This window comes from Drosophila navojoa, chromosome X (genome assembly GCF_054131105.1).
Source record: "Drosophila navojoa isolate 15081-1374.11 chromosome X, UAZ_NAV_1.0, whole genome shotgun sequence".
NCBI classification, from domain to species: domain Eukaryota; kingdom Metazoa; phylum Arthropoda; class Insecta; order Diptera; family Drosophilidae; genus Drosophila; species Drosophila navojoa.
The window spans coordinates 31351208-31378822 of record NC_142895.1 but is presented as its reverse complement, the minus strand read 5'-3'; the positions used below and the strand labels follow the sequence as shown (position 1 = coordinate 31378822).

General features: G+C 37.7%; 1 protein-coding gene and 1 long non-coding RNA gene across 5 annotated transcripts in view; both read right to left on the bottom strand.

Moving 5' to 3' along the window:
- LOC115565507 (uncharacterized) overlaps positions 1 to 21165 on the bottom strand; it is a 42886-nt gene extending 21721 nt beyond the window's left edge. For 2 of the 4 annotated variants that reach the window (XM_089264646.1, XM_089264647.1), the window contains exons 1-3: positions 20704 to 21164; positions 11277 to 12284; positions 11078 to 11199 (exon numbers count right to left, since the gene is read on the bottom strand). In XM_089264646.1, the coding sequence (XP_089120772.1) occupies positions 11078 to 11199; positions 11277 to 12269 (1115 nt within the window). In that variant the 5' untranslated portion in view covers positions 12270 to 12284; positions 20704 to 21164. Of the gene's footprint in view, positions 1 to 11077; positions 11200 to 11276; positions 12285 to 20703 lie in introns of all 4 variants that reach the window. The other 2 variants (XM_089264644.1, XM_089264643.1) reach the window with 2 other exon arrangements.
- LOC149090834 (uncharacterized) overlaps positions 1 to 27615 on the bottom strand; it is a 177718-nt gene that overhangs the window by 36403 nt on the left and 113700 nt on the right. The window lies entirely within an intron of this gene.

Genomic DNA, 27615 nt, shown 5'->3' with positions numbered 1-27615 from the left:
TTTTTAAATTATATTTAAATATCAATCAAATTAAAGCAAAAAACAGCATTTTCGTCAGATTTAAAAAAAAAAATTTCGGCCTTTTTTTAAAGTATCTTCCCACTAAAAATAGCTTTTTTGCTAAAAAAAAATTGTCAACACTGGTGCCTATGTGCTTTTATATGTACGTGAGTGTATGTATGTATGTGACATGAGCATTGACGTGTGCCTACGACAACTTAGAATTGTGTGAAAGATTTTGGGCAGAGCTCGCAAACGATAGTTGATCGTTTTTTCGTACATATATGCTCTGCTTCGTGACATAACCAAAAAGATAGTGCATACACGATCTCGCTCTGAGCGGCTCTCTTTGTTTTGTTTAGAATCTGTTTCGGTGCGACGCATTGCAATGACTCAGTCGTGTGACGCTCTCTAGTGAGTGTCGCGTAAAGACTAATAATATTTTCGTTCACCCAAAGACTCTCAGCAAAAGACAGTTTGACTAAAAAACTTAACATAAATGATCTTTACTTCATGTACATGTAAATACATACATGTATACATTCATATAAATGCAATAAGAACGCAATCATAGCGTGTAATTACCCATACAAACGCAGAAGACAGTTTGCTTCATTTAACTCAAGCAAACGATCAGTGTTTGTGTTTGACTTGAGCGAAACGAAAACAGAAATAACTGTCTCGCTCAGAGTGCGAGCTAAGCCAGACGCGACAAAATCAGTTTCTGGCTGAGTCTTTTTTATTGTGGGAGTAAAAGTCACTTATGTATTTGCAGACAACGAAAACAAGTCAACAGTTATTTGCGAGCTATGATTTTGGGTTTGAATTGCATAGGCGCGCTTATATTTAAGTAGCTGACTGACTGCACTTGCACTTTTTATACATTTTTTTACTTGCATACACCTGTAAATGTATGTACATACATATATGAAGGGGTGCATGGGATAGAAAATCGCATCCCATTTTGTGCACTGAGCTTAATCAGATACTACAGTTAAAAAAATTCATTTTAATAGGCTAATCCATGATCATTGAAATCAGGTGCTTAAATATACTGCGAGTTACTTGGCAGTCACTATACCACACACACATTAGCGTGAGTTACTCGCCGGTCACAGTGCACTATGGGAAAAAATCCAAACAAGAAGGCTCTAGTCGAGCTGATATTTTAACCCTTTATATGGCACCACGTCCGATTTTGACGCGGTTTCTTGTATTAGATAAGAAAATAAAAATAAAAAATTCAACTTTTTTTTTTTTTTTTGAAATATTACTTTTTTAGACATTTATTTAAGGATAAAAGGATTGTTGCATATATGCAATAGATAGACTTGTGGTGAAAATAATTGAAGTATTCCATAGTTCATTGTAAGAAGTAAAACCAAATATTTTTCAAAGTTAGCTTAATAATATTATTAATTAATTATAGAACAAATTTAATTAAAAAAGTGGAGTTATTTTAATGTAAATGAAAATTTTGGAAACAATTATTTCTTTTGTTAAAGCAGAGTGCTACGCCACATTTTTGGATATTTGCATTTGTTTCTGTTGTCAGTTCACGTTGGCTAATGCCTAGAATTCCTCCTTCCGCCAGGTACTTCAAAAGGAGTAAGGAGTTGAAATAATTTTCAAAGTATAATCGATAATTCCGATGCCTGGGCATATCTCTAGCCAATCTGACGACACAGTTTAGTGCCGCACCCAAATCTGGCTCGTTAGGACGTACTTTATTTTCATTTCCACTATCTATTTCGAATTTGTAGCAGAAGCCTAAATTACCGCTAAGTACAAAAATCCTATAGTCAGAGTTTATGAGGCTTGTTGGGATTGTACCTTTTCATGTGGTTCTTAGCCTTTGTTGAACATCTGTTCATCAACACACAAAAATTGTTCCATAGGAACTTTTTTTAAATTTTTGTTTAGTTCATCTATTATTGGCCTGATTTTGAATAGCCGATCATGACAGGAGTGTGACAATGGCAGGGCATTGTCATTGTTGTTAAAGTGAATGTGATGCCTAATCATCTCAAATGTTTTTTTGCGTTTTTTTGGAAAAAGATGCCAAAAAAAATTGGATTGGCTCTGATAGTTCCATTAGTTCCGGATGCAACATAGTAATACCGGGAAACTACAGTTGGTTTTCGTTCAAAATTAAACTGCGTTGTCTCCATAGCAACTTTCTTTTCAGATCAGCGTCATTACTGGTAACATTTGGTTTAGAATCATCCATGAGGTTTGAGTTTGAAACGTCTAAGGCACTACTCGGAGGATTTTGGTCATCGATGTCATCTTCATCCTCGCTATCTAAACTGTTGAAATAATGAATTTTCAACCTGTGAAGGTGTTAAACCTTTTCTTGTCATATTTCCTGCGTAAGAAGTGATATTTGTATATATATATGTAGTCTCTAAAAACACATACAACACACCAAAGAAAAGTTCTATGACACATAACAATATATAACCATATGTATAAACACATATAAACATATAATATAAACAGAAATACTCTATGTTGCATATATACAACAAAATAAATTCTGCACAATACAACTTCGAATAGTTGTTTGATGTATGTACATACATGTATGTATGTATATCTGCAACATACCGATTTTTCGAATCTACACACAATACACAACAAGAAACATGAAAACTTGATAGCCCACGCATTTGAAACATATTTACCTTTGTTTTTCTATATATATATATATATATATATTATATATATATTTTTAATAAAATTTTGCAACACAATTTTATCAGCCCACACAACATTTGCTTCTCACAAAATTGGCGGGAAAGTGAACATATGTATGTTTTAAAAAACATTTAGAAGAGTGCCCAAAGCAAATTATATATAAAATGCGTATGCTTCAGATGTACATCAAAAAGCCACATTCGATTTTTATACTCATTCACGAAGTGAATTAGTATATTGGTTTTGTGCAATGTCCGTCTTGCTGTCCGTCCGTCTGTCCGTCTGTCCGTCCGTCCGTCTGTCCGTATGAACGCAGTTCATTTCGCCGCTATTGATGCTAGAGACTTGAAATTTGGTATACATACGTGAGTTGACCTCCCAAGTCCAACAAGCTATAGTGGATATATGTCCGCCCAAAGGGGGCGTGGCAAACCGCAAAACTTTATATCTCCTACAGTTTAAGAGCTAGAAGCCTCAAATTTGGATAGTTGAGTTACTGGTAACCTCCTCAATCGATGCCTAAAAAATAATTGTCACGCCTCTTTGGGGGCGTGGCATATCGAAAAATACCCTGTAATTTTCACATTTTTTGAGCGTAAGCATTCAAATTTTGCATTTACGTTACCGTTAGCTCTTTCTAAGAACTGGCCAAAAATGAGGTGTCTACGGCCACTAGGGGCGTGGCAATCGGCATTTGTAGTATCAAATCGCGACATTTACATATATGCTTGAGCTATCTATGTATGTACATGTATATACAAATAGGCTTAATAGGCATTGATAACACGGAAGGAAACATTTTTATAAAATTTAAAAATAAAATTTAAATATTTAAAAAATATAAAAGAAGCTTAAATAACAAAATATGCAATTTACAAAAAAGAGTTTTCCGCGGGATTTGAACTCGCACCCAAGTCATGTTTGTCAAAAGAACAAAAACAAATTGAACCGGCGCCTTTGCTGGCAGCGCCACCACCTACTGTCGACGATCGCAATTAAAATGAAATCCAAAAATAAGATTCTTGTTATGAGAGTAGCGGATGGTAAATTCAAGAACAAAGCAAAAACAAATCAGTCTCATTTCAACGCTAGAGTATGCATTTATGTGTACATACATACACACATACAAATGAGCGCGTGCATAAGAAACGCTGGAATGCTACATATGCGTGCAGACTTATGTACATACATATACATGCATGAATACGTACATACATATATGAGGGCTATTTAAGAAGAAACAAATTTAAACTTATAAAATTTTTCAATTAGAAAAAAGAATAAAATAAGTATCTATTTTATAAAAAACAAAATATGTATGAAAAAAATACACAACATTGAAGGGGCCTTGAACCTCCGCCGCTGTAACATAACATGCGACGCCTCTATCACCCACGCTATAATTTTGCTTGACAATCTGGTAGCTAAAATACAATAAAGTAATAACATAGCGTCATCTGACAAAACTACAATAACATCTAGAAAATCCAGAAATCAATCGCAATTCGTAGAATGCTAAAATGCGCGCTTTTGTAATGTAAGCAAACGCTTAAGAATCTGCAATAAGTGTGACCGAAAGCTATTAACGAAAATTACCATACATTTGTACTCAAAAAGTGCACGATCAATATAATAATTATCGATTACTCGATAAAAATTACCAAAAGCTACAATATAATCAAAAAGCATAATTGTTTTGTACTAAATTTTTTAAAGCCAAATTAAATTTGAAATAAGAATAAATGCCCCTTTGTAAACATAGCATCATGTATACGGACTGTGAATGAGTATTCCGCAGTCGGTAGCGCCCGACTGCAACGTTCTTACTTGTTTTCGATTTGCATTGTGAAAAAATACATTTTAAAGGGTATGTTGCAGGTATGCAACACGGCCCAATAAAGGGTTAATCATTCTGCTCTTCTTTTATGCACACATAAATAGACTTGCATCCACACGCACGCATGAGCCCGCACTATGCTAACTGCGCAGTGAGCAGCTTGGGCTGCGCTGCAGTGTTGGCAATATTATAAGAATTTATTTGTTAACTTTCAGAACGTAATCATAATATTCAAATGTATGTATGTACATTCCAAAGCACATATCTATAGTATTTGAAATGCGTTTTTTACAAATTGGGGGCAAAGGGGGCGTGGTAGCCCCAAAATGTTTGTATTCAACATATGTACATACACAGTGAATCTGAATTCTCCAGGTCTAAAATTGTTCAAGTGAGTCTGAAAAAACAAAATCAATTTATCGATTATTCTCGATAAAAAAGTTATCGGATGTTTTATCGAAAAAAAAAAATAATAAATAAAATAAATCGGAAAATGCATTTTCCGATATGCCAGTTATCATGTTAGTTGAAGAGCTAGAAAGCTGAAATTTGGTATGTAGATCCGCGTCGACCACCGAAGATCACCAGCTTTGGCGGATATATCTCCGCCCATTGGGGACGTGGCAAATCGGATAAAACTGTATCTCCCAAAGTTGCAAACCTAGAATGCTGAAATTTTGCACGTGATCTAATGCTTCGATTCCTTAAAGATTAAAAATTATATATCTACGCCTACTAGGGGCGTGGCAAATCGGACCTGAAGATATAGTTATTTTTCAAACTTTGCTATATTTTAGGCACTATTGATACTAGAGACCTGAAATTTGGTATATATACGCAGGTTGACCTCCAAAGTCCAACGAGCTATGATGGATTTATCTCCATCCAAAATGGGCGTGGCAAACCGCAAATGTTTATACCTCCAGCTTAAGAGCTAGAAGCTTCAAATTTGGATAAATGGGTTACTAGTAATCTCCTGCATCGATGTCGAAAAAATAATTGTTACACCTCTTTAGGGGCGTGGCATATAAAAAAATACCCTGTAATTTTCACATTTTTTTAGCGTAAGAATTCAAATTTTGAATTTAGTGAGCTGGCCAAAAATGAAATGTCTACGCCCAGTAGGGGCGTGGCAAGTCGAGAAAAACTGCATTTTCTACAGTATTAGAGCAAAACTTTGCTACTAAATTGCTTATGGGGTGTGAATGAGTATTCTGCAGTTGGTAACGCCCCACTGCAACGTTCTTACTTGTTTTATTATGAATATGTATACAGTCAAAAATATGTTTTAGAAAAACCTTTTTTAAAACTTTTTTTTAAATTTGTTTAAAAAAAATTTTGCTAGTTAATACTTTAATTTCAGTTGAAAACAATTGAGCTTTGAGAAATCTAAATTGATGTTCTTTAGTTTCGAGTTCCAGATCAGCAAAAAATTATACGCGAAAAAAACCGGGGTTTTCAACAGATTTAATTGTGTCTTCAACTTTACATAATACAAGACGTACAACTTCATTAGATAGCGACCTTTATGCTTTCAAACTCGTTTCTAGAGATTTGCCGAAGAAATAGTCTGATCAGAGGTATCTATTGCTCTATTACAAACATCAGCGAAATTATGAATGCTGTTATGCTTCCATGTGGGATGAAATCTGTCTGATAGACCTGGTTGTGCAATTCAGACGTTTCTTCGGCAAAAATAACTACAGGATGAACAATATTTTCCAAAATCTGCCTCGAATGAGTAATCTATATATATAAAAGAGAGTTGTGAAAAGTTTTCCAGCACCTATAACTCGAGATCTGCTGGACCAATTTTCATGGTTTTGGTTTTGTTGGATTTGTCTCTGCTACGAGTAGGATAGCAGATCTCAAAAATACTGAAAAAATTTCACAAATACTTGAAAAACGCGGTTTTTCCCTAAAGATTCAAATTTCCATTGATACTCAGTAGGCTTTTTAACAGTGACAGTTTTCGGTCCTGCTCTCATATTATAAAATAGTATAGAAGTATATAAACAAATGTAGTCAGTCAGTCTACGGCACAGCCTCAGGCGAGCCTGACTATTCAAAAAAAAAAAAAATAATAATAATAATAATACGCGTGCATACAGAAGCTAAATATCTCGAAAGTTCAGGTATTTGTTTGTCTATATTTATATTTCTCGATTGTTTTATGTGGTTTTGTGCGAAGGCATATTCAGTATTACTATTAATAAAAATGCCGCGTCCTAGACGATCTAATCTTTCCCGGCGGACCCATGATGCAATTAGGCATTCAATATCATGCTTAAAAATTTAAACCAACCAAAACTGTGCAATGGAACGCGTTTGGTGATAAGAAAACTGATGAGCAATGTGATTCACGCGTCGATATTCAAAGGAAGTTCTTATTCCTAGGATTCCGATGATCCCAACAGATATGCCCTTTGAGTTTAAACGAAATTCACTTTGTACTAAACACAAACACTTTTCCTTATGGACTGCATCGAAGTATTAAAATACTTCCTCCGGCTCGAAGGACCATGAACGAATACACTTGACTAAGATGGTGTTTAGTTTCGTATTGATCTTTATTATTCTGAGCCTGGGTTTATATACCCAGACTCATGTATAATTTCAACCCTTAAATCTAATGTATCTATTGCTGAGTGTGTAAGGCTCAGCATTGGACTATTACATATTCTTATCTTATCGCTGAGTGTGTAAGACGCCGATAACAGTGACGAGGTCACCGCTGATGAGATGCTAGCATCTCAGGCAGCTTTGGATGCAATTGTGTTCAAAAAGTGGGATTTCAACCCGCCGGCAAGCCCCCACATGGGAAGATATATAACTGAATCTACAGAACAAGAAAATAAACTTCAAGTAGTAACAACAAAAACAAAGCAGGGTGAAGACAAGAGATCAATAAAGAAGATCTGGGCTCCACCAACTCCGACATTGGATTCGGAGGGCATAGAAGATGAGGACAAGAATGGAATTTCTGCCACAACTTCGACATCGACGTTGAGTATCGCTGAAGATACATCAACAGATATCCAATTGGAAGTTCGACCAATGGATGATATTTCCACAGTTGGCAGCACGACGGAAGAGCAAACTTCTGCGGAGACTGCAACAGCGGCTGGATGTGCAGCTGAAGAGAACAGCGACAATACCGACTCAAACTCTCCAGTGATGACCACAGCAGCGCTACCAACTATGGAGACTAAAACTGCAAGTACAATTACATCGGAAAGGAATTCAATTGGAAGTAGCAGCAACATTTTAAAGGAAACAACCATAATTACTACAAGCGAATCAATATCTGTTCTAAAGCATCAGGATCAAACGAAGGATATCTACCATTTGGAGGCTTTGGCTTCGGCAACAATGAAACGATTGACAACTTCCTCAACAGATGCACTCAGCTATACTAATGTAACAAATGATGACACCCAAAAGCCGCGGAAGTTTTTCAAAGAGGCTCGACTTCACTTGGCATGGGAGCCGCCACCTAAGCAAAAGTCCAAGGTACTGGTGGCACACTCGGTTTATCTGGATGTCACACTCTCTGGGCCCCGCAGAATGTTCAGGCACGAACATAAGGATTGGATTGGTGATCATTTCGTCAAGAATATTAACAATCATCATATTTGTATTTGTCCTGTATATTATTAAGATTTCCACAGGCAACAATTCACACACTTGGCCCCCCGCAGAATGTTCAGGCATGAACATATGAATATACGATGATCGTATACATGCCTCCGACGCACTCAGCGACTAGCAGGTAGTGCGCTCTGATAGCGATAAGGGCCACATGTACGGACTGCATAAATATACAAATGAAGACCCTTGCAACCCCAGAGTCAGATTACGAAGGAGACGAGCGCTGAGCCTTACAAACTCAGCGATAGGATAAGAATAGCTAATAGACCAACGCGGAGTCTTACACACTCAGCGATAAGATAAGAATATGTAATAGTCCAATGCTGAGCCTTACACACTCAGCAATAGATACATTAGATTTAAGGGTTGAAATTATACATGAGTCTGGGTATATAAACCCAGGCTCAGAATAATAAAGATCAATACGAAACTAAACACCATCTTAGTCAAGTGTATTCGTTCAATTACTGTTTCTTGGTTATGGTTGCCCTATTCATTGAGCCAAACATCACAAAGTTCAGCACGTTGTCGCCTGATAAAAATAGATTTGCGCCGGTTGTGCGCAAAAGTGCACATTGAGACAAAGGCATTATAATCACAATCAATGGCTTTACGACATACAATTGGTATAATACTGATACGCCCTAATGGCTGTTTGTCATTGCAAAGTTGAAATTTATTTACAAGTAATGACATTTGACAACACTTGCTAATTTTACAAATAATTAAAGAAAAAGCTCAAACATCAAATGTTATTTAAACCAACACATAAGAAACACTGTGATAATTCATATCCTTTTTAAATTTCTCAAAAATTGTATCTTGTCTTTGAAAAACGGCAATTCGAAAATCGGCTAAAAAAAATTTAAGCTGAAAGCAATAATTATTAATAAACGCTTTATTAAAGATTGGTTTGATAGAGAGTGTAACTGCAACATATATCCTCAATTAGAAGTTCTTGATGCTGGCTAATTTTGATCTAATTATCCAATGCTGAACAGAGCACAGCCTTCGGTAATGTTGCTTATGAAGCACCAGCTGGATTCTTAGCGTTACATTGTGCATAGAGCCGCCGCAACAGTCGATTGCCACAGAGGAATGTGAATACTGCGATTGGTATGAGCAGGTGCGGTGTCTGGAACATGTTCAGTCGCAGCCAATAAACAAAGAAGAGCGCCAATATGCCACCAAAGCCCAAATGGAAGCCAATTGTGCTGGGTGACAATGTGAAGTTCAACACATTGATACCCAATTTGGCCCAAAAGACAAAATTGTTTGACTTCAGATTTACTACGAGTGTGTGTTTGTGTGTGTGCGAATTATTATTGAAATATCAGTTGCTTGAAGGGTTCAGGTGATCTCGTAGTCGACTAGAACTTTCTTACTTGTTTAATTTACAGATTTTGGATACCACGCCCCCTTCGTCCAAATTTGTAAAAAACGGGTTTCAGCTACTAGAGACTTGTGCTTTAGAATGTACATAAATACATTTTAACGTTATGATTACTTCCTGAAAGTTTCAATTAGATTGTCCGTCTACAAAAGAAATTCTTCAACAAATAAATTCTCATAATATTGCCCGCACAAGCACAGTCGCTGCTTACTGCGCAGTTAGCAGAGCGCGTGCGTGGTGATGTATGTATGTGTATGTGTGTGTGTGCATAAAAAAGGTGCAAAATGGAGGGTTCAGGGTATCTCCTAGTCCAGCAGTCTCGACTAGAGCCTTCTTACATGTTCTTCATACACTGGTAAAATTTAAACTTTTTATACCCTGAACCCATTGAAAATGGGAAATCAGGGTATAATGGTTTTGTTAAAATGTATGTAACAGGCAGAAGGAGGCGTGGCAGACCCCACAAAGTATATATATTCTTCATCAGGGCGACGAGCTGAGTCGATTTAGCCCTGTCCGTCTGTCTGTCCGTCCGTCCGTCCGTCCGTCCGTCCGTCCGTCCGTCCGTCTGTCCGTATGTTTGAACGCGTCGATTTCAGAAGATACAAGAGCTAGAGACTTCAACTTTTTTTTAAAATGTCCGTATATATCACGCGGATATCGAGTTTATCACTAAAAAACGATAACTCACTCCGATACTTTTTTATCGATAAAAAACCCTATCGAAGATCAGTTTAAAAATTATATCTCCTACATCTTTCAAGCTACAGTCTCCAAATTTAAAATGTATATTAAGACGCATGTCATACAATTTCGGTTTTTGTTAAAATTTACCCCCCACCCCCAAATCAACCCCCTCACCCCAATCTTTGTAAAAGTCGTATATCAAATACTAGAGACTTGTGCTTCGGTATACACATACATTTAAACAATATGAATACGTTCTGAAAGTTTCATTACGATCGTACGTCTAGAAATTAAATTATTCAACAAATAAGTTCTCCTAATATTGCCAACACTGCAGCGCAACCCAAGCGCAATCGCCTGTATATGTGAGTGTGTGTGTGTGCGTGTATTTGTTTGCATGAGTGCGTGTGTGGGTGCTAATTATTATTGAAATATCAGTTGCTTGTAGGGTTCAGGGGATCTCGTAGTCGAGCAGTCTCGACTAGAGCTTTCTTACTTGTTAATATCAGCAATTGCTTATATAACCCCACAAAGTATATTTATTCTTGACGACGAGCTGAGTCGATTTGGCTCTGTCCGTTCGTCCGTCCGTCCGTATGTCCGTAAGTTTGAACGCGTCGCTATCAGAAGAGTGTTTATGAGTGTTTGCCTGTGTGTGTGCACGAGTGTAGGTAGTGTTGCTTGTGTAAACAAAAAGACCCGCTTATTTATTGAAATATCAGTTCCTCGACAGGTTCAGGAAATCTCGAAGCCTTGACTAGAGCTTGCTTATTTTAAATTACTAATTTAAATTATAAATAAGTACTCACGTTGTGCAAATCTGCAGGGCGCAGCGATAAACCGAAACAATGCTGATCACAAAGTGTAAAAATAGTACAAATATTAATACACAAGCAGCTGGAACCTCGTCATGGGCATTCATCAAGTCGAACTGCATATAATAGTAATAGCAATAGCAACATATGTATATACCAATAAAGTGAAAAGTAATATGAATTTATGCTTTACCTGTTCACCCTTTTGCTCGGCCATGCGATTGAGGTCACGCGACAGGCCCACACCAGAAATGGCCAGCGCCAACGTACTGCTGGCAATGCATACCAAACTGAGCGCAAGAAAAGCCGTTTGGGTCTTGCGTATGCTGACCACGCCCAATGAGCCGGTGACGGCTGCAATCAAACCAGTCCAAATTCCGCAACCGGCCATTGACAAGGTCGCGTCGCGCACTATTAACAGGGAGCCGAGCGCCACCAATGAAATGGCCAAAACTAGTTGTAAAGTGCCTAACACGATTTGCAATGGAAATGCGGAGCAGCATTCATTGCTGGCCCGATGCTTGCGTCGCGCCGTTGCTAACAACGTGGAACAATTGGCTGCAATATCACTGGTACCACTGCCACTGCTGCCCTTATACTCAATATATTCCGGTGGGCAGCGTTGCTTCTTGTTGATGCGAGAATCGATGGTATTGCTAACACTCTTGACCGGTTTACGTAAAACTGATGCCTCTTCCAGTTGGTGCTTAAACTCTTCGTGGCTTATGAGCTTGGATTTCTTTGTATGATCACCCTTATCATCGTTCATATTAAATTCATTGGCCAGCAATGTAGCAGCCGTTAGCATCAACGGAAGCGAAGGTTTCTCATCGTAGACAGGACTGGAATATATGTGACTCTGAGCGTCAAAATGCTGACGTTCATTCAGTTCCACTTGCTCTTGCTTCTGCTGACCCTGCTGTGAATCCTGTTGCAGTATCACTATTTGTGACTTGGTCAAGCTACCGTCGCGATTGGTCGCGATGTTCGCATTGGTTTCTTTCTCAATGGTATTGGTCGCTTGCAACAGATCATTACGATTCAGACTGCGATCCACAATCGTATCCATGCTGCCCGTTGTCGAGTCGTGCGACTCTATAGTACGTGTTGGTGATGCCGAGTGGCGACCATTAAATTGTTCACTGCTGCTGACCATTGCCTGTTGCGTGTTGTTTGCTTCGGCCATGCTAATGGCCTTGTGCTGCAGATTAAAGTATGGGTTAATGCTGAATATTTTTTTGGAATACTTTGCCAAGTGTGTAATTTAGAAAGTGATTAATGTCTAATATTGCGCAAGGGTTAACAGGCTTAACAGGTACAAACATAGATGCTCAGAAATATATTCATCTTATATGTATATATATAAAATGTTCAGGGTATAAAAGGACTTCTTGCTCATTTTTGCTCCTTCACAAAATACATGAGGTCAGCAATTCCAAGCTGCTGGAAGTGCGGCGCAGCAACAAGCGACAACAAAGCGCTATAAAAGATTATTATTACAAAATAAGTAAAGAGAACTTATCTGGCTATAAATTAAAATCAACCTAAAATCACCTAAAAGACCAGGTCGAAAGCAATTAAATTATGATGCTGGTCCTCGATCAAAAAGAAAATTGGCTTCTGAGCTTGCTTCAGAGTATGATAGCACGACGCCTCTTTGCATTAGTTTCGTTTAAAAAATTAACGGAAAAGGATACAACATTTGCTTTGAAGAGGGAGCTATAATAACGGCAACGCAGCAAGAAGAGCTTTTGGAAATGTTGAGTTGTTTTCTACCATTTCATATTTTGACCAAGAAATCTTAAAAAACGTTTATATAATATCAATTGCTATCTCTTGCGAGCATGAACACCGGGAAATTTAAAGCTCTGTGTGAGAAAACATGAAAGGTTACTTTATTCTCAGCCCGGGGTCAGAGTCTCAGTCAATTTGTGTCAGTCAGTTCAATTTGTGTTTGTCATATTATATTTAATATATATTATTTTTGCTATCCAATGCCCCCAACTATCCACCGCATTTTGGTGCATGGGCATCAAATAATGGACACCTGTATACTTCTAGTTGAACGTTTGGGAGAGCACGCATCCGAAGCGCGAAAATCTCATATTAGGAAGTGCAGGCGGTTACAAAAAGAGCACAAGACTCATCAAACCCACTTATTTCTAGTCTCAGTTTGAAAGAACGAGTTCGCCGAATGAGTAAAAAAGAAATGCCTACAGAAGATATTGCACTTCTAGAGCCATATAGTTTCGAACCTTCTGAAAATTTTGGAAGGATTCCTAGTTCAACCAAAAGCGAAGAAGAGAAAAATGATACTGAAGAAAAGAAGAAGAAGAAAAAGAAGATTATAACTAAAACTATATTCACGGTTAGCCCATAAAAGCTTGTCTGGGACTAGAATTTTCGTTGCAATAACAGGATGGACACTAAAAGCGAAAAGGGAGGGGATGTGTCTCTACTTCAAAAATAAAAAATCCGAAATTATAAAAAAATCGTAATAGTATGTATACAAAATGTCAAGCCTTTATCTCTTCAGGGGAAATTAATGCCTAAAATTTGGGATTTTTACCCATAGTGCACTGCAGCGGAGCCCAAGCGCAGTCGCCTGTGTATGTGCGTGTGTGTGTGTGCAAATTATTTTTGAAATATCAGTTACTTGTAGGGCTCAGGGGATCTCGTAGTCGAGCAGTCTCGACTAGAGCTTTCTTGTTTCTACATAGTTTAGCTCTTGAACTAAACGGAATTAAAATCACTTGGAAGGAGTCTGTTAAATATTTATGAATTAATTTAGAGAACAAAATTTTAATTAGTGACAAAATAAACAAAACTATTTGTATTCTTTACCCTTTCATTTTCATTTCCTTTACCATCTAAATATATCAAACAATGTTCAAATTAAATTCTATGTAAATATCTGATCTACACAGACATAATATAAATTTAAACTCTGCATAAGGAAAAAAACTAGCTTTAAGCAACATGTAATAATTTGGAAATAAAGCATTTATTGAATTGAATTGAATAATGTAAATAAAAACATGTAAGAAAGTTGCAGTTGGACGTTACCGACTGCGGAATACTCATTCTCACCTCATCACCAATTTAGTAATAGCCAGCTCATAGAACCAGCTAAAGGTAACCTAGCTGCAAAATTTGGATGTATACGTTAAAAAAATGAAAAACTTATATGTTTTTGTTTTGTTATGCCACGCCCCTAAAGAGGCCTAACAATATTATTTCGGGAATTGATAGAAGAAATTATTAGTATTTGAAGCTTCTAGCTCTTATACTTTAGGTGATATAAACTTTTGCGGTTTTCAACGCTCCCCGTGGGCGGACATATTTCTACGAAAGCTTCTTGGTCTTGGGAGGTAACCCCGAGTATATATACCAAATTTGAGGTCAATAGCATCAATAGTATTAACAAGTAAGAAAGCTTCAGTCGAGACTGCTCGACTACGAGATCCCCTGAACCCTACAAGCAACTGATATTTCAATAATAGTTAGCACACACACACGCACACGCACACACATACACGCACACGCACACACGCATACAAACAAATACATGCACACACTCACGCATATACAGGCGATTGCGCTTGGGTTGCGCTGCAGTGTTTGCAATATTATGAGAACTTATTTCTGGAATAATTTAATTTCTAGACGTACGATCGTAATGAAACTTTCAGAACGTAATCATAATGTTTAAATGTATGTGTATACCGAAACTCAAGTCTCTAGTATTTGATATACGACTTCTACAAAGATGAGGGTGAGGGGGTGGATTTAGGGGTGGGGGGTAAATTTTAACAAAAACCGAAATTGTATAAAATACGTGTTAATATATATTTAAAATTTGGAGACTCTAGCTTGAAAGATGTAGGAGATATAATTATTTAAGTGATCTTCGATAAGGTTTTTTATCGATAAAAAATATCGGAATGAGTTATCGTTTTTTAGTGATAAACTCAATATGCGCGCTGTATTTACGGACATTTTAAAAAAAAGTTGAAGTCTCTAGCTCTTGTATCTTCTGAAATCGACACGTTCAAACATGCGGACGGACGGACGGACGGACGGACGGACAGACGGACAGGGCTAAATCGACTCAGGTCGTCGCCCTGATCAAGAATATATATACTTTGTGGGGTCTGCCACGCTTCCTTCTGCCTGTTACATACATTTCAACAAAACCATTATACCCTGATTTCCCATTTTCAATGGGTTCAGGGTATAACAATCAGTCGTTCTGACCATAGTGCACTGGTCAATTCCAAACTAAAACAAGTAAGAAAACTCTAGTCGAGAGCGCTCGACTAGATACTACCCTGAACCAAACTAATAGAAAAGCACATTTAGTATGGTTCAGATTTCAATTTCGATGTATTTGAAAATATAAATGAAATGGAAAACTCATTTAATTAAATATATAAAAATTTTGACACAATTAAAAAATAGAATTACGACACGCTCTGGGTTTGAACCCGAGACCCCGTGATCAAGCGCCGCGCCTTCTACCTTAACGCCACCCTTCCGTTCTGATTTTCAATGTCAAAACTGTAATAGATTCACTGCTACAGCGCCATCTACCAAATCTAAGTCAAACTAACTGCTGATGTGACTTTAAGAATGTGCAAGAACAACCAAACTAATTAAAACGTACATATAGTATGGTTAAAATTTCAATTTCGATTTTTGAAAAAATATAAGAGAAATTTAATCAAATATATAACAATTTCGAAGCAATTAAAAGAAAGCTACAACACGCCCAGCAGGATTTGAACCAGAGACCTCGCGATCGAGCGCCGCGCCCTCTACCATGACGCCGCCCCTCTGTTCTGATTTGCAATGTCAAAACTGAAATAGATTCACTGATGCAACGCCATCTAGCAGAACTGAACCACTAACCAGAGAACACATAGACCGGACACGTAGTGTAAAGTGTTTTGCACACTTTTTTTTTGACATTACGACCCACACAACTTCGTATTTGCTCGGCTCCTCACTTTTAGGTTCAGGCAACGAAAATATTCGAAAGCACAATCATTCAGCTTCATGCGCTCGACCGAGATGGTCGATGGTTGAACAAAAGATCTCTCTGTGCTCAATGTTTCCCTTGCTCTCTCTCTCTCTGTGCTCTTTGCTCTCTCAAATGTGTATATGTGTGTATGCATGTGAGCACAAGCAGCAGCTCTGAGCTGCCAGCTCACGAAAATTGAAATTTCTTCGCAGCAAGAACCCATGCCTTCCCTTCTGTGTGAAGAGTATACCTAACTCTTTAAACCGTTTGCCAAGCTCGTACAAAATATGTATATGTGTTTTCGATATTACTTGTGGGAAGGGTATAAAAGCGTTGCTGCTCATGATGAAAATGCTTTCGCGACAAATGTGCACGCACACACTCTCCCTTGCTACATGTATTATGAACATTTGTGTGCCTGTGTGCATAGCTCTTGCTGCCTGTAGCAATTTTAGGTCCCAGCATTTGCATTTGGTTGATCTTGAGAAGTGCCTCACACTTATATGTACATATGTATGTATGTATGATTGTGTGTTTGCAGGGGACGCGATGCCCACAATTGTGGAATATCACTTGTAGAAGCATTTGTATGCCTATGTGCCTTTACATGTGCGTTTGTGTGTGTGCATGTGTGTATGCATGGGACGAGAACATTGGCTGCCTACCTCAACTAAGAATTATCTGAATGATTTTGGGTTCGAATTGAAGAGGCCCGCTAATACATACATACATATGTATGTATTTATGTAAGTAGCTGAATAACTAAAGTGACAAGTGCATATGCCAATTCTTTGTAGAAGTTTTTTTTTTTTATTGGCACCTGTATATGTATGTAACTATATGAACAGGTACAAAGGATCGAAAATCGCATCCCATTTGTACATGTACTGAGCCAAATAAGGTACTAAACTTTTTTTTTTAATTCCTTCTGATAGCCAACCCACGATCATTAAAATTAAATCCAGGTGCTTAAATATAAGCGCGAGTTACCCGCCAGTAACTATACTACACACATACACATACAGTATGAGTTATTCGACGGTCACAGTGCCACAAAGAATTGGCATATGCACTTGTCACTTCTCTGTTCTCTGGTTAGTGACTGAACGAAACTAACTGCTGATGTGATTCTAAGAATGTGCTAGAAGATGTTTGAATGTATGTGTGCACACGTATAGGAAAACTGCTGTTGCTGCAGCACGTGCTTTTGTTAATTGGCCAAACATTTTGTTAATTTTTAACGTCGATTGACTAAACCGAATTTAATGAAACTTTCAGCATATGATCTACATATTTTATTGAATATTTGGCATTTAAAAAAAAACATGTCAAATCATTCACAATTAGCTATACTAGCATCTGACCTTCACTGGGGATTCTGGTGAATTTGGAGCCGGTATCCAAAATATAACAAAAACCGAAATTGTATAAAATGCATTGGAATATATTTTTTGGAATATAAATTTGGAGACTATAGCTCTAAAAATGTAGGAGATATAAATTTATAACCTATTGCGCTTGGGTTGCGCTGCAGTGTTGGCAATATTATGAGAACTTATTTGTTGAATAATTTAATTTCTAGACGTACGTACGATCGTAATGAAACTTACAGAATGTAATCATGATGTTTAAATTTATGTGTATACCGAAGCACAAGTCTCTAGTATTTGATATACGACTTTTACAAAGATGAGGGTGAGGGGGTGGATTTAGGGGTGGGGGGTAAATTTTAACAAAAACCGAAATTGTATAAAATTCATCTTAATATACATTTTAAATTTGGAGACTCTAGCTTGAAAGATGTAGGAGATAAATTTATTTAAGTGATCTTCGATAAGGTTTTTTATCGATAAAAAAAATATTGGAATGAGTTATCGTTTTTTAGTGATAAACTCGATATCCGCGTGATATATACGGACATTTTAAAAAAAAGTTGAAGTCTCTAGCTCTTGTATCTTCTGAAATCGACGCGTTCAAACATACGGACAGACGGACGGACGGACGGACGGACGGACAGATAGACGGACAGGGCTAAATCGACTCAGCTCGTCGCCCTGATCAAAAATATATATACTTTGTGGAGTCTGCCACGCCTCCTTCTGCCTGTTACATACATTTTAACAAAACCATTATACCCTGATTTCCCATTTTCAATGGGTTCAGGGTATAAACAAGTAAGAAAGCTCTAGTCGAGACTGCTCGACTACGAGATCCCCTGAACCCTACAAGCAACTGATATTTCAATAATAATTAGCACCCACACACGCACTCATGCAAACAAATACACGCACACACACACACTCACATATACAGGCGATTTCGCTTGGGTTGCGCTGCAGTGTTGGCAATATTAGGAGAACTTATTTGTTGAATAATTTAATTTCTAGACGTACGATCGTAATGAAACTTTCAGAACGTAATCATAATGTTAAAATGTATGTGTATACCGAATCACAAGTCTCTAGTATTTGATATACGACTTTTACAAAGATGAGGGTGAAGGGGTGGATTTAGGGGTGGGGGGTAAATTTTAACAAAAACCGAAATTGTATGACATGCGTCTTAATATACATTTTAAATTTGGAGACTGTAGCTTGAAAGATGTAGGAGATATAATTTTTAAACTGATCTTCGATAAGGTTTTTTATCGATAAAAAAGTATCGGAATGAGTTATCGTTTTTTAGTGATAAACTCGATATCCGCGTGATATATACGGACATTTTAAAAAAAAAGTTGAAGTCTCTAGCTCTTATATCTTCTGAAATCGACGCGTTCAAACATACGGACAGACGGACGGACGGACGGACGGACGGACGGACGGACGGACAGACAGACGGACAGGGCTAAATCGACTCAGCTCGTCGCCCTGATCAAGAATATATATACTTTGTGGGGTCTGCCACGCCTCCTTCTGCCTGTTACATACATTTTAACAAAACCATTATACCCTGATTTCCCATTTTCAATGGGTTCAGGGTATAAAAAGAGAAAGCACATAGCCAAGCCAGTAGGAAAACGTACATGTAGATAGACGGAGAAGTGCATGGCAACAGAGCCAGTTTTATGATATGTACATACGACTTGGTCAACATGTATTCATACTAACTCGCTACTATAGCTACATACAATATAATTGGCCACAAAGCTTCCTGCGTTTCGGCGGGAGTGTGGTGCAACTGCTACAAATTGATCAAAGAAACGAAACGAACACTAAGTTTTTTAATTACCAGTTTTACGCGTTTGAAGAGCGTTGCACTCGGGTTTCCAATTCATTTTACACTTAATATCCTAAACGCTGCGCGTGGCATACGTCACCTTCATCTGAAGTTTATTTATGCATATTTTCCATTTATAGTCGATTTGATATTTGAATTACGCTTCTCCGTGGACGACCTTACCGCATTTATTTGTAATTGTTGAGAGATTTAAACAAACAAATTTTTACAAATGAGCGGACTCTAGTCGAGACTACTCGACAAGTAGATATCCTGATCCGCACAAAATATTGATATCCCAATCATTCTCATGGTATCCAAAATATATAAATTACAAAATCTCTGTTTTCGGGAAATATATATAAACAGTAATTCTGAAGTCTCTAGGTCAAACAGCAAAAACTGAAATTGTATAAAAAGCATCTTAATATATATGGGAAATCGGGGGTGTACTGGTTCAAAGTATGTAACAGTCAGAAGGAGGCGTGGCAAGCCCTATAAGGTATATATATTCTTAATCAGGGCGACAAGCTGCGTCGATTTAGCCGTGTCCGTCTGTCTGTCCGTCCGTATGTTTGAACGCGTCCATCTGAGAAGATATAAAAGATAGAGACTTCAAATTTGTTTTAATTATCCCTATATACAGCGCGTATATCGAGTTTATCACTAAAAAGCGATAACGCATTCCTATATTTTGTATCGATAAAAATCCTTATCGAATATAAATTAGAAAATTATATCTCCTACATCTTTGAAGCTAGAGTCTCAAAATTTAAAATATATATTAAGATGCATTTTATATAATTTCGGTTTGTGTGAAAATTTACCTTCCTCATATTTGTAAAAGGCGTACTTCAAATACTAGAGACTAGTGCTAGTACACAGCCCAAACAAACTCAGCCCATTCGCCTGTATATGTGCGTGCGTGTGTGTGTATGTGTGTGTGTGTGTGTGTGTGTGTGTGTGTGTGTGTGTGTGTGTGTGTGTGTGTGTGTGTGTGTGTGTGTGTGTGTGTGTGTGTGTGTGTGTGTGTGTGTGTGTGTGTGTGTGTGTGTGTGTGTGTGTGTGTGTGTGTGTGTGTGTGTGTGTGTGTGTGTGTGTGTGTGTGTGTGTGTGTGTGTTTCTTACTTGTTTTATTTAATATTAATAATTCAAACAATAGTAAATTTTAAGTTAATAGTTCGATTCGATAAATATTATAAATTATTATTGAGTATATTGTCAAATTTTGTTTCTATGTGTATACACGTCACTCAATGAGCCGGACTAATAGTCACTGCGGCTAATTCAATTTATGTACATATGTATGTATGTTTGAAATGCTATACATATGTATGTATGTATGTATGTATGTCTACTATTTCCCTTCCTTTCAACTTACATTTTTTTGTTGATTAGAGATTGTTGATTGAATCACCTGCTGTCTTCTCTGTTCATCAAATATTTTCTCCAGGTTATCGTTGCGGTTTTGTTTATTATTAGCAAGCTGAATGAAATGTTTGGCCCACTCTCGGTCTCTATTGCTCTGCGCTCAGCTAAAGCTGCATGCTATTAAAATTCAACAAATTCCATTTCACTTTACCATACACTAAACAATTAAAAAAAAAAAAAAAAAAAAGAAATCAACTCTCTTATATAGGCACACGCAGATGATCAACCAGAACGCGAGAAAGAGATAAAGACAGGCAGACACACACACTACCGTTAAGCCGAACAGTGTGACATGCACATCAATACCCACTCGACACTTGTTCGCTTTAGCTTGCTCAGCTACCTTTGCTCTTTCTCTTCTTGTTTTGTTTGCTGTTTTAACGTTTAGCGTTTAGCGTTGCGGTCGCTTGGCGCATTCATCGGTAACTGAACGAACGTAGTTATTTTTCGGTTTTTCCTAGTCACCGCCGTCGCTATTCAAGTTGGTGCTTTGAGCTTTAGTTGGGCTTTGACGTACGTATGTATTAACATTCATATATACATACACATGTTGGTGTATATCTGCATGTGGTCGCATTGTTGTTGCTACTTATGTCGACGTTGGCTTTACAACCTGTTCGCGTAAATCTGTGTTTAAAAAAGTGCCGTCAACAAACGGTTATGAGCGTGTAGCGCACATAACATTGTCTGATTTCGAATTAAACGTATTAAGCTAGTGTCTTTATTCCCGTCTTCTTAATCAATCAATTATTGCTATCATGCTGATTTTCAGGTACACCCGCAGCATAGAAAAAGCAGCAGCAACACCTGTGACGCCAACGAAAATTCTTGAATCGAAATATGAAACCAATTGAAAGTTTAAATGTTCGACTGTATGAACGCATTTTTTTTCGGCGCTATTGCAGATAGAGGCTTGATATTGGGATCACAGACTTGTGTATATCCTCAGCTTACAAAGTGTTAAAATTTTCCCGATCAGCTCGCAAACTGTAATATGCATTTAATCGGTTATGCAAAGAATCATATTAGTATAAGAGCTAGAAAGGTGAAATGCGGAATGTACATTTGTGTTAACCACTCAGGATCAAAAAGCAATGGATGATATATCTACGCCCATTACGGGCGTGCCATCGGGTAAAACTGTATATTCAAGAGTTTTAAGCCTAGAACGCTGAAATTGCACTTGAACTAATGTTACGATTCTATAAAGATCGATAGATTATATTAAATGTCTACGCACACTAAAGGCATGGCATATCGGATATGAAGATGTAGTAATTTTTCAAATTCTTCTTCATATTTTAGGGTATGAAATGAAAGAATTCAAAGTTTCTCTGGGGCTTGAGCCACGACATTCTACACCCACTAGAGGCGTAACGAGAACAGTGGCCAACTGGAAAAATTTAAATGCGTGTGACTTATGTATGTATATAATGGATACTTATAAGATGGAAGGAAACGTTTTTATGAGACTTCAAAAAATATAAAGTAAATTATAATAAAATTTTTTCAATTTTACAAAAAAGTTTTCCGCTCGTATATCTTTGAGATCGCCACGTTCAAACATACGGACAGACGGACGGACAGAGCTAAATCAACTCAGCTCGTTGCCCTGGATCAAGAATTTATATACTTTGTGGGGACTTCCTCCTCCTGTCTGTTACATACTTTTAACAAAACCATTATACCCTGATCGCTAGCTAGAGACTTGATTTTTTTTTTTAAATGACCGTATATACAGCGTGGATGTCGAGCTTATCTTTAAACATCGATAACCGATATTTTATTATCCATTAAAACCTTATCAAAAGCCAGTTATTTAAGTATATCTCCTACAGCTTTAGAGCTAGAGCTTCGAGTTTATCACTAAAAATCGATAACTGCTCCCGATATTTTATTATCGATTAAAAACCTTATCGAAAGCCAGTTATTTAAATATATCTCCTACACCTTTAGAGCTAAAGCTTCCAAATCTTAAATGTACATTCATGTGTATTTTATATAATTTCGATTTTGTTAAAATTTACCCCCAACGCAAAATGAGCAAAGGCCCCACAGTGCGTTGTAGCTTTTGGTCATGCTTTGAAACAGTTTGTGTTTATCTCCTTAAATCTTAAAATAACGAAAAACAATTAAGCTGTCGTAATAGACCTGTTATTGACAACAATGCATTTAATTTAATGAGACACTTGTGTCAATGCGGTTTACCAATCATGATTCAATCCATACGTATGACAACATATTTTCTGCATATACATTAAACGTTTATTAATCGTTTGGCAAGCCCTGTCGGAAAGCAGTGGGACACACACTCGCATACTTTCAATACACACATTTACATACACGCGCGCATTGAGTTGGTAATTCATGTAAATATGTCAATGATCTTTAGCTGACGCAGCACTACAGATAACTTACACTTTTTGCTGTCTACGTTTGACTGCTTTCACTCTTCACTGGATTCTTTCATTATATTTTACACACACGCGCACAACAGGCAGAAAGTCAGCTTAACAGCCAAAGGCAGAGAGAGATAAAGAAAGAGAGAGTGAGTTAAGTCATAAGAAAAAGTATGGACAACAACAGCTTTGACTCATCTTTCTTTTTATCGCACATGGGACACACTTTCGATTTGAAGCGTTTGAAGCGTCTTCACATAAGCAATAAGTTGACAAGTGGCATAAGCATCAAGCCGCAAAAATGACAAAATAGCTATAAAAATGATTGACTAAAGAACATTGTCCAAGTAATTATGGATAGGACCCACACATAACAAGCTCGTTTCGAAGCAAATAAAGAAAAGCGGATTGCTGGTCAACGATAAAAGTCAACGATTGTCAAGCCTCTTTGCTTGTTTAAGTATCTCTCACTTACTCCCTCTCTCTTTCTCTCTCTCACACACACAACCACACGCACACACAAAAACACGCACACGCGCGCACATAAGCAGGCGACTGCGCTTAGGCTGCACTGAAGTGGTAATACAATACTTAATGTATGGCTATACCGAAGCACAAGTCTCTAGTAATTGAAATACGCCTTGAACAAATATGAGGGTGAGGGGTTGGATCTATATCCAAATTTTAACAAAAACCGAAATTGTATAAAATGCATCTTAATATACATTTTAAATTTGGACTCTAGCTTTAAAGATGTAGGAGATATAATTTTATAACTGATCTTCGATAAGGTTTTTTATCGATAAAAAATATAGGAATGAGTTATCGTTTTTATACCCTGAACCACTAACCAGAGAACACATAGACTAGACAACTAGTGGAAAGCTTTTTGCACGCTTTTTCTTGGACTTTAGCACCCCAGACTGCTTTGAATTCGCTCGGCGAATTACTTTTAGGCTCGAGCAACGAAAATATACGAAAGCACAATCATTTCGCTTCACGCGCTCGACCGAGATGGTCAAATGTTGAACAAAAGATCCTTCTATGCTCAATCTTTCCCTTGCTCTCTCTCTCTCGATGCTCTATGCTCTCTCAAATGTGTATATGTGTGTATGCATGTGAGCACAAGCAGCAGCTCTGAGCTGCCAGCTCACGAAAATTGAAATTTCTTCGCAGCAAGAACCCATGCCTTCCCTTCTGTGTGAAGAGTATACCGAACTTATCAAACCGTTTAACAAGCTCGTACAATATATGTATATGTGTTTTCGATATTACTTGTGGGAAGGGTATAAAAGCGTTGCTGCTCATCATGAAAATGCTTTCGCGACGAATGTGCACGCACACACTCTCCCTTGCTACATGTATTATGAACATTTGTGTGCCTGTGTGCATAGCTCTTGCTGCCTGTAGCAATTTCAGAGCCCCGAATTCGCATTTGGTAGATCTTGTGAACTACTCACACATGCATACATACATATGTTTGATTGTGTGTACGCAGAAGCCGCGATGCTCACAAATGATGGGGTGATCATTGTAGAAGCCTTTGACTGCCTTTGTGCCTTTATATGTGCGTGTGTGTATGTGCATGTGTGTAAGCATGGGACATGAGCATTGGCGTGTGCCTACCTCAACTTAAAATTGTGCGAACGATTTTGGGTTTTGAATTGAAGAGGCGCGCTTATATTTCAGTAGCTGACTGACTACACTGACAAGTGCACTTGCATTTTTTACACTTTTTTTTTACTTGCATGCACCTGTAAATGTATGTACATACAAATATGCAAGGGATCGATAATCGCATCCCATTTTGCCCACTGATCAGATACTACATTTTTTAAAAATGCATTCTGATAGGCTAACTCACGATCATTTAAATCAGGTGCTTAAATACATATATACCGCGAGTAACTTGGCTGTCCCTATACCACACACATATACTATGTATGTACATACATACATACACATGTGCGTGAGTTACTCTTCGGTCACAGTGCCACAAAGTATTGGGATGTGACAAGTGACAAGTGCACTTTAGTCAGTCAGCTACTAAAATATAAGCACAATTTTAAGTTGAGGTAGGCACACGCCAATGCTCATGTCCCATGCTTACACACATGCACATACACACACGCACATATAAAGGCACAAAGGCAGTCAAAGGCTTCTACAATGATCACCCCATCATTTGTGAGCATCGCGGCTTCTGCGTACACACAATCAAACATATGTATGTATGCATGTGTGAGTAGTTCACAAGATCTACCAAATGCGAATTCGGGGCTCTGAAATTGCTACAGGCAGCAAGAGCTATGCACACAGGCACACAAATGTTCATAATACATGTAGCAAGGGAGAGTGTGTGCGTGCACATTCGTCGCGAAAGCATTTTCATGATGAGCAGCAACGCTTTTATACCCTTCCCACAAGTAATATCGAAAACACATATACATATATTGTACGAGCTTGTTAAACGGTTTGATAAGTTCGGTATACTCTTCACACAGAAGGGAAGGCATGGGTTCTTGCTGCGAAGAAATTTCAATTTTCGTGAGCTGGCAGCTCAGAGCTGCTGCTTGTGCTCACATGCATACACACATATACACATTTGAGAGAGCATAGAGCATCGAGAGAGAGAGAGCAAGGGAAAGATTGAGCATAGAAGGATCTTTTGTTCAACATTTGACCATCTCGGTCGAGCGCGTGAAGCGAAATGATTGTGCTTTCGTATATTTTCGTTGCTCGAGCCTAAAAGTAATTCGCCGAGCGAATTCAAAGCAGTCTGGGGTGCTAAAGTCCAAGAAAAAGCGTGCAAAAAGCTTTCCACTAGTTGTCTAGTCTATGTGTTCTCTGGTTAGTGCCTGAACCCATTGAAAAAGGGAAATCGGGGTATAATGGTTTTGTGTAAAAGTATGTAACAGGCAGAAGGAATCATCGCAGACCCCATAGAGTATATATATTCTTGATCAGCACGACGAGCTGAGTCGATATAGCCCCGTCCGTCCGTCCGTCCGTATGAACGCCGAGATCTCAGAAGATATAAGAGCTAGAAAACTGAAATTTTGTGGGCATACTCGTGTATCCCATACGCAGTACGAGTTTGCTTTATTTTTTCGATAACTCATCCGATAACATTTTTATCGAGAATAATCGAAAATTGATTTTGTTTTTTGAGCCTCATAGGTAGGGACACGATATCGAATGCAAAGTATCGATCATGTACTCATAAGAAGCATCAAAAGAAAAGCATCGTACTTATAAAAATATCAAATCAAAAGCATCGATGTTGCAAGGTATCGGATGAAATGTTTATTAAATCTAGGATATCTTTCATGTTTTTTTTTAATAAAAAGTTACAAGTAAATTTTCAATATTACATAGTACAATAAAGTTATGTTAAGTTATATATTCCATTCCTCCTCTGCACAATCGCCTAAAAAAATAAGTTTGTCAAGCCTTTTGGGTGACAATCGGCTGCGAGTTTTGGTTATGGTACTTCCAGCTTTGGAGAAAAGGCGCTCAGAGGGCACGGACGTCGCGGGAATTCCCAAATATTTTTGAGCTAAGTTGTATAGTTTGGGATAAACTACTTTCATATCAGCCCATTGTTTTAAAGAGTCGATGGAAAGTGGTAAAACATGGGTAGATAGGTAGCGACCTACTTCGTCATCGTTTATTGTAGATCTTGTTTTTTTGGTCTGCTTCCCTGCATGCGTCCACTTCTTATAATCACTCCAAAGATTGTTTGCTGAATCTATGGAAGTATCACTCTCATTCTCACTGGAGAGAGAATTAGAACTTATGCATGTTTGAGGTGTTTCCTGATGATTTAAGAGTTTTGAAGCAAATTTTGCACTTCATCTCGTCGTTGCGTATTCTGGTGAAATACTGCCAAACACTGCTGTGGCTTGGTGGCATTCTTTTAAAGAAATATATTTAAATAAACTGCATAGAGTAATTGCTTTATTACTTACTTAAACTATAAATCAAATTGACTTCGATAATAATTCACTGTTTTAACCTTTTTTAATGATTCAACTCAAACTCAGTCTCAAATTTTTCGCAAATTGGCTGGCGAGCTTGACTTGATCCCGCGTATTTTTCCTTACTCGATATGGCTCTAGAGATACTCGATAAGTAAAAATATCGAAACCAAAACATCGAGTAAAAAGTATCGGTATCATCGCCCCAATGTATCCGATACCGAAAATATCGATACTTTTTTCGTGTCCCTACCTATGTGCTTTTACATGTGCGTGTGTGTATGTGCCTGTGTGTATGCATGGGACGTGAACATTGGTGTGCATGTGTGTATGCATGGGACGTGAACATTGGTGTGCATGTGTGTATGCATGGGACATGAACATTGACGCTTATATTTAAGCACCTGGATTTAATTTTAATGATCGTGGGTGGCTATCAGAAGGAATTAAAAAAAAAAGTTTAGCACCTTATATAGCTCAGTA